Below are 14089 nucleotides of genomic sequence, written 5' to 3'. Positions count from 1 at the left end.
GAGCCCCGCGTCGGGCTCTGGGCTGATGGCTCAGACCCTGGAGCCTGTTTCCGGTCCTGTGTCTCCCTCTCTCTCTGCCCCTCCCCCATTCATGCTCTGTCTCTCTCTGTCCCAAAAATAAATAAACGTTGAAAAAAAAAATTAAAAAAAAAAAAAAGACAATGGCAATACTGACGGCTGCACCTGCCAGTGAGAAGAATACATCGCGGGTCCTGCCGGTCACACTGTTTGCTGCCTGTGTGCCTCAGTGGAGACAATGCCAGGGTTCAGTTGGTCAATAGCGCAAATAAAGACGGAACTGTTGTTCTCTGCCAGTTCCTAGAAGTCCTGAAGCCTGCCATTGTAATCGAAGCTAAGAGCCCCGCTCTGGAATTTGTCCCCGTGCACCAGGAAGCCAGAAAACAAGCTTCGATGAAGCAGGTGCTCCTCAGAGAGCCTGGAGGAGAGGCCACATCTACACAAAGTCAACGGGAGCTTCTCAAAGGGATGAATGGCAGGTCAACTGTGTAAGTGTTTATTATTTGAAGGAGTTGTCAAAAGAACGTTGTAGCAAACCAGGGTGCGCTCTTCGTTTAGGAGCTGCACCCGCTTTAGAGGGGTGACCACTGAGGAGAGGAGCGGAGAGCATTCACAACAACATATAATAATGTCGAGTGAGTGCTTGCGTGCAGCCTCCAACACTTTCCACGCAGAATCTCCTCGAAGCTTCACTGCTCTAGAACTTGGACTTTCTTACGTACTCGCAAAGAAGACGCCGAGCAGACACCGCCCAGGTCATAGGGAGAGCGTGGCAGCAGGCTGTCTCCAGAGCTTGGCTCCGCGTGTGCGACTGGGGGGAGGACTGGGCTGTGATGCAGGGACAGTGGCAGCCGGAAGCTGTCCCTAAGGAACCATACGGTCCGATCATATATAAACTGGAGACTCCCGGCAGGCAGCACAGGGTTCTCGACACTTGCATGCAGCGAGGCTCGGTGAGGGACGCAGACATCCATCGATCGAGAAGACCAGAAGACACTTGGCAATAAAGACATGCTTAGCGTCAAAGCTGACCTCAAGCGTCTCGGGGACGACGGCGAGGATTCGGTGAGCATTTCCGGGTTGGTCTGGGAGACGGGAGGGGCAAGCGTGAGGCTTCTGTGTGGAAGGTGTAGGAAGCGTCGCCCGGAGTGCCGGCTGCAAGGCTGCTCGGAGCCGGGAGGGTTCCCGGAAGCCCCTCCGGGCCCGACTCGGGCTCAGGGGCCCCGCCCGGTCGGCGCCGCTCGCAGCGAAGGAGACACGAGCGATGGGCGGGCCCAGAGTGTGGTTACCGCCCCTGGTCTCGGGGTTTTCAAACAGGTCCGGCACTTTGCTATAAAAGGGCTGCTTGGCGCCGACGAGAGTGGTGCTTCCGTAGCGTTGCGGTGGTGTGGTGACGATGTCTGGTCGCGGCAAAGGCGGGAAGGGCCTGGGCAAGGGGGGCGCCAAGCGCCACCGCAAGGTGCTGCGCGACAACATCCAGGGCATCACGAAGCCCGCCATCCGGCGGCTGGCCCGGCGCGGCGGCGTGAAGCGCATCTCCGGCCTCATCTACGAGGAGACGCGCGGGGTGCTCAAGGTGTTCCTGGAGAACGTGATCCGGGACGCCGTCACCTACACGGAGCACGCCAAGCGCAAGACGGTCACGGCCATGGACGTGGTGTACGCGCTCAAGCGCCAGGGCCGCACCCTCTACGGCTTCGGGGGCTAAGTGTCGCTGTTCACGCTACCGAAAGCCTGCGATTCTCACCCAAAGGCCCTTTTCAGGGCCACCTATTTAGTCACAGAAAGAGTTGGCACGCTTTTTGGTCCTGCTGTTTATTTAAGTTTTTTCCAGGCTGTGAGGTTCAATCCATGAAAGGTAGTGTGGAGAGGTTGCCTGCGTGCTTTCTCTCGGCCGTTTTCCTTCAGGACCCGTTTTTTTCCCGGTTTCAAAAGCATCTTCTTGGCAGCTGTCCATGTTCAGGTTTGTTCTACCAAGTCTGGGCTCATCTCAGTCTTCAGACACCATTCCCTGTTGTCCACCTAAGTCTCCGTTACAGAGGAGCGTTCCAACGTCCCCGCCTCATAATCCTGTGAGTTTTTCAAACCCGGGTCTTCGTGATTGAAACCCCGCCTTCTCAGCCTGTCTGCTATTGAGAGGAACGCTGTCCTGCAGTGGGTTATCTGTATCCTGTTCTTAAGCTGCTGGAAACCTTGTACTAACCGCCAGCATTTCCCTATATCTTCCGATGTCCTGGTGTATTTGTTTTTTTGAAGAGTCATTGGGGATCTTTGCCATGTACTCGCCTTTATCCACTGAAGGCTGTTCAGCAGAATAAAGGCATAGCTGGACTACTAGCTTTCTAACCCCAGGCAACAGGTGCTGGCCTTTCTGGCTACAGGTGAGCACGTGGAAGAGTCAGGAAGTCAGCGGAACTCATTCCCAGGTGTGGGCTTTAAAACCTCCCCTCTTGCCTCCAGATAAGGTGTGGATCTTGTTTGTCCTCACAAGACCTCAGGCCTGGGGGATAGCGGAACAACGACTCGAGGGAGAGTCCTGGATTGATCAGCAACAGCTGAGTTAATCACAACAGATGTGTCCTGTGACATGAATAATTGTCCTTAAGCTAACTTACGGAGTCTCGGTTACAGCCCTTCACTTTACAAACCGAACACGGATTTGTTTTCTCAGTTTATGAAGCAGTGTGGATAGTCCCTCTGCCCACCTGACAGCGCTTTAAGGAAAGCTGATTCCAAATGGGTCTGTTTCCTGTGTTCCTACGTGTTGCGCCGTGTTCCATTCTGGACAGGGCGCAGGGTAAGAGCTCATGTTAGAAATGCACGGACTGTCCAAATACTTTAAGCAGCTGTAATCTGAATATTTGAAAGTGCTGTCCTCTTTAGCAGAGTTGATCTTTACAATAAGTGGATGAATAAGTCCTTTGAGAATCTGTTAGAAAATATGCATGTGGGCATAGACATTTCATGGGAGTCACGTCCCCTCCGAGGCTCATCCGAGGAAACCCCAGGGCTCCCTGGATTCTTGTCAACAACCTGGAGTCTAGGACTTCAGGATCTGGGATCTAGAGATGCAGAACTGAAGAGAGGAAAGGGCAGACATAATACAGAGAGCGTATATTGAACGATAATATCCCAATTTATTCACTACGGGCCGTAGGCGTATCTATTCTCGAGAAGTGAGTTTGGAAATGCAAGCTAGCCCCATCTGAGAAATTATGATTTTCAGAGGCCTGAAGTCCAAACTGACTGAATCACACACGATTTGGGAGTAAATGAAAACAATGAGGCGTGGATTTGCAGCCCGGTTCAGGAAGAAGTCCATGAATCTCCTTAGTTAAGGCCCTTTGAACTTCCATCGCCAGTCTTGAAAAATATATTAACAAGGCCTAAGAATGCAGTCGTCTACGTCCTTGAGCAATTCATATATTAAGTTTACAAGTTCCCATTATCCCTTAAGAAATAAAAAAAGAAACTGGAGACCTGACTCTGTGTTTTTGATATTATTTAAACAATATATTAAAAAAAAACTCTTGAAAGAGATGTTCTCCTAGCACACCCTGAGCACTCATGTCTATTTCTGTTCTTTCTGTACTGTCCCTTTTCCTTGTTTCTAGAAAAGGCAATCTATTAGATGCAGCTAGGGAGATGCCAGCGTCAATCACATGATGGCCTAAGAGAGAGGGGCGAAACAAACTAGGGACACGTGGGTCCCAGAGTCAAGGCAACAATCCTGAGTCCTGAAGCTGTCCCAAATGTCTGGGTTGCCTGTCATTCCCTGTAACTCGAATTCCCAGTGGGTTCCATTTACCGTATGCAAACGTCTCCCATGTTTTCATTTCAGTAGACATCACACCAGGCTGGTCACACACGTCCTCCTTCCTGAAACACTATTTTCCTGACTTCTGTGACTCTAATCTCCTGGTTTTTGCCCTCACCGTTTAGAATCTTTGGCCATCTTCTTTTCTTTCCTTTCTTCTTTACCCATGGGAAAATTCCAATTCCGTTGCATGCCAACAACAATAACATTTCTATTTCCAAACTCTTGTCACAATTTCTATGTTCGGTCCCCACTTTGCTCTGGTTCCCAGATTCACATGTACAACTACTCACTTGCTACCTTCCATGGAATGCTTTAGGGGATTTAAACATTGCCATGTCCAGGTCTCTGAAACCTCATCCTCTCCTAGAATTCTTGGTCATTATGCAAGAATTTCAGCAGCATTGCAAACGGTGGATAAGCATACAGGCTGGGGGCACACATTCTGGTTCCAACCCCAGCCCCACACCTTGCTCGTCCCCAGTCGATTAGAAGGAGATCATAGTTGTGTTTAGATAATCCGTGGAAGTTGAGAGCACGAAATGAGTTAACCTTTGTAAAGAAACTGTTACGATTTGTTTTTTTTTTTAATTTTATTTATTTATTTTTTTAACGTTTATTTATTTTTGAGACAGAGGGAGACAGAGCATGAACAGGGGAGGGTCAGACAGAGAGGGAGACACAGAATCTGAAACAGGCTCCAGGCTCTGAGCAGTCAGCACAGAGCCCGATGCGGGGCTCGAACTCACATACCGCGAGATCGTGACCTGAGCCGAAGTCGGACGCTTAACCGACTGAGCCAACCAGGTGCCCCGAAACTGTTACGGTTTCTTTTTTTTTCTTTTAAAAAAAAATTTTTTTTTTTCAACGTTTATTTATTTTTGGGACAGAGAGAGACAGAGCATGAACGGGGGAGGGGCAGAGAGAGAGGGAGACGCAGAATCGGAAACAGGCTCCAGGCTCTGAGCCATCAGCCCAGAGCCCGACGCGGGGCTCGAACTCACGACCGCGAGATCGTGACCTGGCTGAAGTCGGACGCTTAACCGACTGCGCCACCCAGGCGCCCCTGTTACGGTTTCTTAAACACATGGAAAGTGCTCAATAAATGTCAGCAACATGTTTCTTCACCTATGAAACCCAGATCTTTTTTCAATTCTGTTTTCTGCTTCTTTCTACCTTTAATCCCATAAATCCCATTTCCCACACAGCAGCCTGCGTGCTTTAAAATTCTAATAGATTCTCACGACACAATAAAAGTCTGGGTGCCTTCCTGGCGCTTAAGGTCCAACATATTCAGGCCCCCCTTTAACCCTCAGTGTCTTCCCCGGACACCTCGTATTTGTTTACTACTCTCCCAGCACACAGAACTTGTATTTTTGAGCAGCGACTTCTCCCTGCCTTAGAGCTTTGTTGTAGCAACAGTCTCTTGGCCTGCGAGTCGAGTCGTATCCCCTGGTTCCTTGGTTCCCTCACCTGGTCAGTATCACGGCACCTGGTTTATTTCCCATCGTTTCAGAGCAGTGAGAACTCCTAGTTGGAATGATCGAGTTGAGGAATCAGTGTGTTGATTCTCTCTCCTCTCCCGCTAGGATCTCAGCCCCACAGAGCAGTCTCTCGTCTGTCATGCCTACTGCTGTCGCTTAACGCCCCACACAGAGGAAATCGATCACCATTTGACAAAATGTGGAAAGAAATCCCTTCAACTGCTTTCTGATTTTTCTGTTCTCATCTAGCATAACCTCATCTTTACCACCGGAAACCTCCACGCAGGAAGGGGCTTTGGTCATCTTGTTCTCCATGTATCAGATGTGCTCAGAGCAGAGCAGCTAGAAGCAGTATTTATATCTGTGGGAACTTGCTCGAAAGCCAAGTTCCCAGATATCCCTCAGAGCTAAGGAGACGACAGAAGCTCTGGGAGTGGGGCCAGCAATCTGTCCTCTAACAAGCCTCCAGGTGACTTTGAAGCACACTCAAGGTTAGCAGCGCTGCTCTGTATCTTGGGTGCATAATTCAGTGCTTGGCACTTGAATGCCAATGAGACAAATGGATGTTCCTTGTTTCTGCCTAGAAGGCGTCTGTATGAGGCAGTCAGTGCCACTTCCCCTCCTTCTAATCCAGCCTTGGGTTTGTTCAGATCCCCCCTCCCTCCTTGCCTGTGCTGTAGAGAAGGGATCCTTTATTGCTGGTCTCAGGGAGCAGGCCCTGATTCAACCACACTAGTCCTGAGGGTCCCAGCCAGTCAGTAATGAGGAATTTGGGGCTGAGAATAGGGCCAGATCTTTGCAGCTGTGAGAGTCTTTAACAGGGCAGTTCAGAAGCTTCCTCAACAACGTTTTGAGCGAGCCCAAGGGAGAGTTGTTGATTACAAAACTGTGTGTGTTGGGGAGAAAAGTGGAATCAGCGACATTTCAGGAAGGGAACAGTTGCAAAGGCCTGGAGGCTGGAGAGGTCAGGGGGCATTCCAAAAATGTGAAAAAGCAAGAAACAAAACAAAACAAAAAGCAAAGCAAAAAAAAAAAAAAACAAAAAACAAAAAAACGGGAGGAAAAACATCCATTGAGGCTTGGTTTGAGCGTTCAGTGAGTGGCTGTCTACGGGCCTTGATGTCTAATACCGTGCAGCCAGCACGGGGATCATTGAAAGGCACCGAGAGGGATGATACATGGTCACGTATGCTTTCTCACAAAACTACTTCCCTGGAATGAAAAGGAGACTCGCTATGGACAGAGGAGTTTTAGTATTACCTCAAACTGAAATCAAGGTGATCACAAAAGGTTGAAATGCAGTTGTACATTTGGCAATGTGAAAACAAATACTTGTTTGTTTTTTTTTGGGGGGGTGTTGCATACTTATTTTGCCGTTTTGAGAGAATAAAGGGAGACCAGGTAGACTGGCTAAGAAGGCTGGCTAGATATTTCTGGAGGACAGAGTTAGTGATTTTCCAGTGCATTTTCTGGAGGACAGAGTTAGGGATTCTTGGGTGTACTTGGTATTTCCATTTACAGGGAAGGTGCCACGAACCCAAACTTTCTCATCTGACTTTCAGAAGGAAGCCTCTACGTCGCAGGGTCTGTAGAAAAGAGGGAAGGAGACAAATTCTGCTTTTTATTTTTCAGGTTTAGGTTCTTTGGCGTCACGTGATCACAACCTCTAGCCTCCCAGACCCTGGTGTCCAGCATCAGGATGGTAAAACGCATGTCCTGAGTCCACGTTTCTTGCTCTCCACCCTCTGACTTCCCTGGGTCCCCGAGTTCTCAGGATCGCCCTTTTGCTCAACTGAGCTGGGGACCAGAGCTGATGACAGGACAGGTGGACGAATTCTGCCAAGTGACGGAAAAGGACGGACTCGGGGCAGCTGAGCCAGCTTTCGTATTCTGGGGGCTGCACTTGTGAGGCGACTGTAGCGCTTGAATATCCAGAATTGTTTTTGGAAGACATTTGGGAGTCAGGGAGGGGAGCGGGCGAGGAATATATTGTCACGTTACACCCTAAAAGCCAAACGTAATGACAAGCACCTTTCTGAGAGCAGCTTAGGAGGTAAAGCAAGATCAAAGACTTTTGCTAAAAACCGTCGTGTCCTCACCGGAGAGCGGCAGCCGGTGAACACGTTTTGAAGACCCAGGACACACGCCTAAGCAGGATCCTGGAGTCCTGGGCAAACGGGTGGGGAAGGGCAGTGAGAGGATCAGATGCCCACAAAGAACGCGGGCCGCCGTCTCCGCGGCACCGGGAGAGGAAGTCCCGCCCTTACATGGCGGGCTTTTCAAATGTCATTGTGGCTGCTTACACCCATGGAGTGACACTTCCCATGTGGCGACCGGGGTCAGCTTCGAGAAGGGGCCAGCAGCCTCCGCGCGTGTGCAAGCGTTAGGAAAGGGGCCAGAACTTGCAAGGATCCGTAATGTGAGCGCTAGCCGTTCTGCCCACGGGCGGTTATGCTGCTGGCGACGTCTGTACAGCCCTCGGCGATCCGAGCCAAAGGCAGAATGTCCCACCAAAGAACCTGTAGCGGGTTCTCTCGCGGGTGTCCCCAGTAACCTAACAATGCCCAGGAAGACCCGAGCGCGTGTCAGTGCACAGCTCTGGTGGTGAAAATCTGTGGCTCTGAAAAGAGCCTTGGGGTTGGATCGTGCCTCCCAGCACTCACTTGGAGCTGGTGTACTTGGTGACGGCCTTGGTGCCCTCGGACACGGCGTGCTTGGCCAGCTCCCCGGGCAGCAGCAGGCGCACGGCCGTCTGGATCTCCCGGGACGTGATGGTCGAGCGCTTGTTGTAATGCGCCAGGCGCGACGCCTCGCCCGCGATGCGCTCGAAGATGTCGTTGACGAACGAGTTCATGATGCCCATGGCCTTGGACGAGATGCCGGTGTCGGGGTGCACCTGCTTCAGCACCTTGTACACGTACACCGAGTAGCTCTCCTTGCGGCTGCGCTTGCGCTTCTTGCCGTCCTTCTTCTGCGCCTTGGTCACCGCCTTCTTGGAGCCCTTCTTCGGCGCCGGGGCGGACTTTGCTGGCTCAGGCATCTCAAATTTGTCGTCTTCCGAAAGGAGAAAAAATGGGGTGGGCGCCAGGATCCTGCTTATTTGTAGGCAGCTTTATGCAAATGTAGGATTCATTTTGAGACTTCTGATTGGTGGGTTCGTCGTGTGGCCTGATTGGTTGGAGCTCTATTCTCCTATTGGTCATATCCGGAGAGAAATTTTCCCCTGTTCTTCCTGGCCGCTTTAGTCCCGTTAAACCATTTTATAACAAATTATGATTAGTGTGTAGCAATGTAGATTGATTTGTTGATTAATTTTGGATGTTAGAAGGCATGTCCTTTTGTTTTGGAATGCCAGGGAAGCAATCTTGTGTAAGAAGTGCTGATTATTTTATAGTGTTCCGGGTTAGGCCTGGCCACCCCCCTCTACCGTGCCTGTCTGGCATGTGGGTTATTTTTAGCTGAAGACGCTTGAGACTCTGCAGGCTCAAGAGAAACTTTTCTCCCTCTCTTAACCATACAGATAAATCTAAATTGGGAGTAGAGTCTTTCCCAAAATAAGTGTTATTAATAGAGATAAGATTTTTCTGAGTGATCCATCTGATGAGGGAGCACGAGGCAAGCCGAGGGCGGAACACAAGGTAGCACAGGCCCCCCTCCACAGGATAGGAGTGATATTCCTCAGGCTCTCCTGGCTACCTAATAACAAATGAACAGAAAGAAAACAAATGGTTAACTGATAGAGATCAGTCTTGCAGGATATGAATTTTCATCAGTTTGCAAATATCTTGGTAAATTACAAGGGCAATCTTATCAATAGTCTAATCTCCAGAAACCTTTAGATTCAGTTTCCTGGAGCCCCAACATCACCGTCCCCTCCATAGTGATGTGGGAACAAAGGCAAGAAAGAAAGGGCCAGTAGTGTCCCCTGGGTGGCTCAGTGGGTCAAGCGGCTGACTTTAGCGCGTCATGATCTCGCGGGTTCGTGAGTTTGAGCCCCGCGTCGGGCTCTGTGCCGACAGCTCAGAGCCTGGAGCCTGCTTCCGATTCTGTGTCTCCCTCTCTCTCTGCCCCTCCCCCAGTCACACTCTGTCTGTCTCTCTCCTTCAAAAATAAATAAACATTAAAAAAATTTTTTTTAAAGGAGAGGGCAGGTAACATTAAATTTCCTTATAACCTGCAGCCCATTGACAAATATTTGAGGCAATTATAGGGTATAACGTTTCTCCAGGAACCCCCTAGTGTCCTAATGTTAAGGTCTTACCAGTGGGAAAACAACCCTAGCTTGGCAATAGCAAGGCCCCTGGCATCTACTAGGAGTCCTGTTTAGCATATGCAAGTCTTTCTGGAGGCCTCCCTTTTGCCTTCACTCCTCCTACTCCATAGTGTATAACCAGTCACTCACAATCCCAGTCCATGGGTCCTGTCTCTGTGCTTTAATAAAGTCACCTTTTTTTTGCGCCAAAAACATCTCAAGAATCCTTTCTTGGTTGTCAGCTCTGAAGCCCCATCCCATGTGAATGAAAGTGCAAACATCTAATGACCAAACATCTGTTCTCATTGCCTTATGAAGTGCGTTCCCTTCCTCTGTAATCTCAACCCCCTACCCCCTGCCCCCTAGTTGAGAATGATTTATTGACCTCATTTAGCCTATCTTTGGAATTTCCATGTATTTGTGGATTCCCTGTATGTATACTATAAATTTGGTTTTCTCCTGTAAATCTTTTCATGCCAACTTGTGTAGAAGGAGCTTTGAAGGGACAGACAGAAATTCATGCTCCCCAAAGGCTGGCATAGTCTACAGGGTACTTTAACTCACTGGACACTGTTTTTCCTAGATACTGCAGCAGCTTAGAGATCCTTGGGTCGTCTGACATGTAGCTGGAAGGTCACATTTCTTACCACGTCAGCCTCTTGGAGTCTCTGTCTGTGGAGTCTGATGGAGCAAGAGTGGTGAGCGTCCTTTTTCTCTTTTGACACTTAGATTAGCAGGAGAAAATATTTGTGGAACTAGTTATTTGGGCTAAAGGGCTCTTTGGTTGATTTGGTCGGGTACCCTTTGGTAAACGATCCATTTCCTCCCAGAGATGGGCTTTGTTTTCGTTTGTCTGTGTCTTTTACGTTGCTTGTCATTCGTTGCTAAGGGACTTCTTAGAAGCCCTCACCCCAGAATTGGTGAGGATGGATTGAACACTTAGAAGCTGTTAGAGGGCTGGCCGGCTCAAGAAAACTCCCGCAGTAAGGTGAGTTGCTCTTGGAAATGGTTATATGGATAGTAGGTACACCAGCTCGAGAAAACTGTGCAGGGGCGCCTGTGGGATTTTGGTCGGTTAAGCATCCGACTCTTGATTTCAGCTCAGGTCATGATCTCACGGCTTGTGGGTTCGAGCCCCGCATCTGGCTCTGTGGTGACAGGGCACACAGCCTACTTGAGATTCTCTCTCCCTCTCTCTCTCTGCCTTCTACCACTTTGAGTTCTCTCTCTCAAAAATAAGTAAATAAACATAAAAAAAAAAGAAAAAAGAAAAAAGAAAACTCCTGTGCACGGAAGTACACTCTAAAACAACCCGCAGTCCCCAACCCCACAGCAAATACTTCCTAGAAATTAGTTTGGCTCCATGAGACCCAAGGCTCAGATCTGTTAATACTTTCCTTTTGTTTTGGTCTGTGTCTTAAGAGCTTGGCCTCTGAGCAATGAGAATATTCTCTTTGGTCTCGACCAATTGGAGGGTACATTTATCAGGTGTACGCCGATGGCTAGTTGAATAGACTGGGGATCCCAGATTCCCTGTCTGGCTGGCTGGCTGTGCCACCTCCCAGGTGTGTTTGTCATGAGAGGTTCTGGCCCGTAGGAATCTTTGTCATCTCAACTTTCCCCACTTCTTAGAGCTGGAAAGTTCCATTCCAGAAGCGCCTACCCACTGATCACTGATTCGTGGGTCTGTGACTGGAGGTGTATCATGTTTTCATGGGAGACCAGAGACATCTTTTTCACTATACCGTCCTTACTGCTTGTGCGATGAACACCTTTGCTTTCTTAGACTAATTAGGAACTAAACTTTTGGATCAGGAGTCTGCATCCTCTGTGCCCTCTTTGGACACCTGTTGTGTCTTGGAGTAAGCCATTAAAAGGCTTTTTGTTTTAAGACATTATTAATAGATCCTACTCGTCAATGGCCATTCAACGGATCATTTAGATTGGCTGTACTTGAAAAATATATTTAAAGAGCTCTCAATTGTCTTATAACAGCTCACCTTGGTGACTCCTTTGATGAGGTGATAGAAAGGAAATTAGACACAAGACAAAAGGAAATGTCCACAGCTAATGCAAATTCTCCTTCTTAAAATTTGGCCGCATCTGCCTGTTTTTTAATTCCCCTTTCCCTGCAGGATTTACAGAGATCACTGGCCTAATCTCTTGGTTCCGAGTATAGATGTTGCTCACGTAATTACTGAAAGCCTGGAAATGAGTTTAACAAAAGCAGCGGAGACTGGCCGTAGGGGTGCCCATGCTCTTACTTTCCAAGGCTCTGTAATGGGGCTCTGTCAATCCTCAGCATTGCTACACCATGTCCTTGGCAGTGGTAGCCTAGATCCACTCTTCCCTACTCGCCCCTGCGGGGGGGGGGGGGGAAGTGTCCCCTGGGCAACAGCAGAGCTTTTAAACTATAAAGCCCCTTTACGTCTGCTTTCAAAAGATCCTACCAAATTTAGAGAGTAATTAGAAAGATTATTTGACTATGTTCACAACTTTGCCTTCTGAGGAAATAGATGATCACCGTGTTTCCTAGGCCTTCCTGCAAATGATTTGCAAAAGGCCAATACTCAGGGGCTAATAGAAACCAAATTTAAATTGTGTGCCCAGCAAAACAAGGTTATTAAACGGCTACATATAGACTTTACAAAGGTGTAGATCTTTTGGTTCCCATTTTAGTTAAAATTCTCCCTGATATAAAGAAGCAAATTCAGTTAAGAAGATGGGCCATCCCTTGATATTTGGGTTATAATCCAGTCTTTGGGGGATTAGGGTCACGTGTCCTGATTTTACAAATCTCTACCAAACCACAACCACAACTCTAGAAACAAGTTAAAGCCCACCTGTCTTTATCAATTTTCAGCTTGCATATTCCTTTGAAAATGTTTGCGGCTATTATTAAAAAAAAATCAGGATATTGAAAGAAAATTGTTCTGTATTTTTAAAAGAGGGTAAATTCTAAATAGCAGTTACCCTGACACTCTAGAGAAAAATTTCTTTGCGCTCTTTCTCTGTCCCTTGAAATTATAAATCTCATCATGTCTTTGAAATGTAAACACATCCCACACTCTCCTGAAACTGAATGGAAAAAAAAAAAAAAAGGAAAAAGGGAGGATGGGGAAGAGGCCTTTTTAAAATGCAAATTTATGACTTTTTTTGCCCAGACTATAGCAACTACCTTAACAGGCAGGTGGGCTCCAAATATACACCTTGAAGAAAACTCTCTCTCTGCCTTTTGATGTAAAATTTCTACCCCCATCTTCTCTGGGACCCAGGAGCCAATCTTTCTGACAGGCAAACTTTAGGGAAAAGTTTTTCAAAAAAATAAACAGATAGCTGGATATATAGATAATTGGGCCTATAATGTCCTCTCCACAAATATTAGGATATGTGTGCATATGTCCATGTATGTTTTAATGTGAGAGATTTTCTCTACTTCTGGATGGTATTGTTACAATGAATATGTACTGTATTTATATACGCTTTGTATATAACTAAATGTACAATATTTAGTTGGTTGGAAGCTGGCACACGCTTGTAAAGATTGGGCACTCTAACACTCAGAAAGGTAGAAAATAATCCAAATGATTTTCAAATTCACAGAATCTGGGAAAATATTTGGTATTGAAGCTAATTGCAGTTTGTTGGCTTCATTAAAATAGACGCGCTTTTTGAGTTATCACCATGAAATATAAAATTTTTATCCTGTTTGTGTTTACTGAATCCAGTAAGTTCATGGTATTTCTGATGAGGGGGTGTGGGGCAGGCTGAGGGCAAAGTACAGGCTAACAGCACCCCTCCGTCCACCCCCACAGCATGCCCCCCCACACCTCCCTGCCAGGTGGGGCATGTGTGATATTCCTCGGACACTCCTGGCCACCCAAGAACAGGGGAAAGGAAAGAAAGCAGATGGTTGACTCGTGGAGGTCACAGTCCTGCGGGACAGGAGTCTCCTTCAGTTTATGGAGAGCTTACTTAGTAAACTGCAAGAAAAAGGCAATCTTATCCACAGCCTAATCCCCAGACACCTATAGGCTCCACTTCCTGGAGCCCTAATATCACCCTCATCAAGATGGAAGGGGGTTTAAGTGCTTGCCATGGTGATGGGGGAAACTAAGGCAAATGAAAAATTAAATTCCCTTACTGTCTACACCCCATTGACAAGCCCTTGAAACCGGCAGAGTGACCTCCCTCTGGGAGCTCAGCTGCCTTGATGGTGACACTTTGCTGGGGGGCAAAAGGGAGTCTTGGCTTAACATTATCTTGACCCCCCAGGATCCTATAAGTCTCCTTAAACACATAAAAATTCCTTTGCAAACCTCCTTTATCTTTAACCCCCAAGTATATGTTGGCAATTATACTCCAAGCTTATGCCCCCTGATATACATCTGAAGGGTCTCACGGCTGAGGTTTTATTTAATGGTAAATAAATGGTGTTTTCCTTACAACACCAGCCCCTTAAGGTCCTGGAAACCTTGCTTCCAAAATACCCTAGAGACTTACTCTATCCCTGACCCC

General features: G+C 47.8%; 2 protein-coding genes across 2 annotated transcripts; one reads left to right on the top strand and one right to left on the bottom strand.

Moving 5' to 3' along the window:
• The first annotated feature begins 119 nt into the window (after positions 1-119).
• Positions 120-1809, top strand: LOC124528503 (histone H4). The gene has a single exon (XM_047102138.1). The coding sequence runs from the start codon at positions 1415-1417 to the stop codon at positions 1724-1726; it is 312 nt and encodes a 103-aa protein (XP_046958094.1). The 5' UTR covers positions 120-1414; the 3' UTR covers positions 1727-1809.
• Positions 1810-7950: 6141 nt separating this feature from the next.
• Positions 7951-8365, bottom strand: LOC124528494 (histone H2B type 1-C/E/F/G/I). Its single transcript, XM_047102130.1, has one exon. It carries the CDS (start codon positions 8357-8359, stop codon positions 7979-7981), a length of 381 nt encoding a protein of 126 aa, XP_046958086.1. The 5' UTR covers positions 8360-8365; the 3' UTR covers positions 7951-7978.
• Between the last annotated feature and the right edge of the window lie 5724 nt (positions 8366-14089).

The sequence above is a fragment of the Lynx rufus genome, unplaced genomic scaffold, assembly GCF_022079265.1.
Source record: "Lynx rufus isolate CCGP_SWC_20201006 ecotype Redwood Valley unplaced genomic scaffold, mLynRuf1.p SCAF_6, whole genome shotgun sequence".
In the NCBI taxonomy this organism is placed as follows: Eukaryota; Metazoa; Chordata; class Mammalia; order Carnivora; family Felidae; genus Lynx; species Lynx rufus.
The sequence above is the reverse complement of the archived record's forward strand: the minus strand, read 5'-3'. Positions and strand labels throughout refer to the sequence as shown.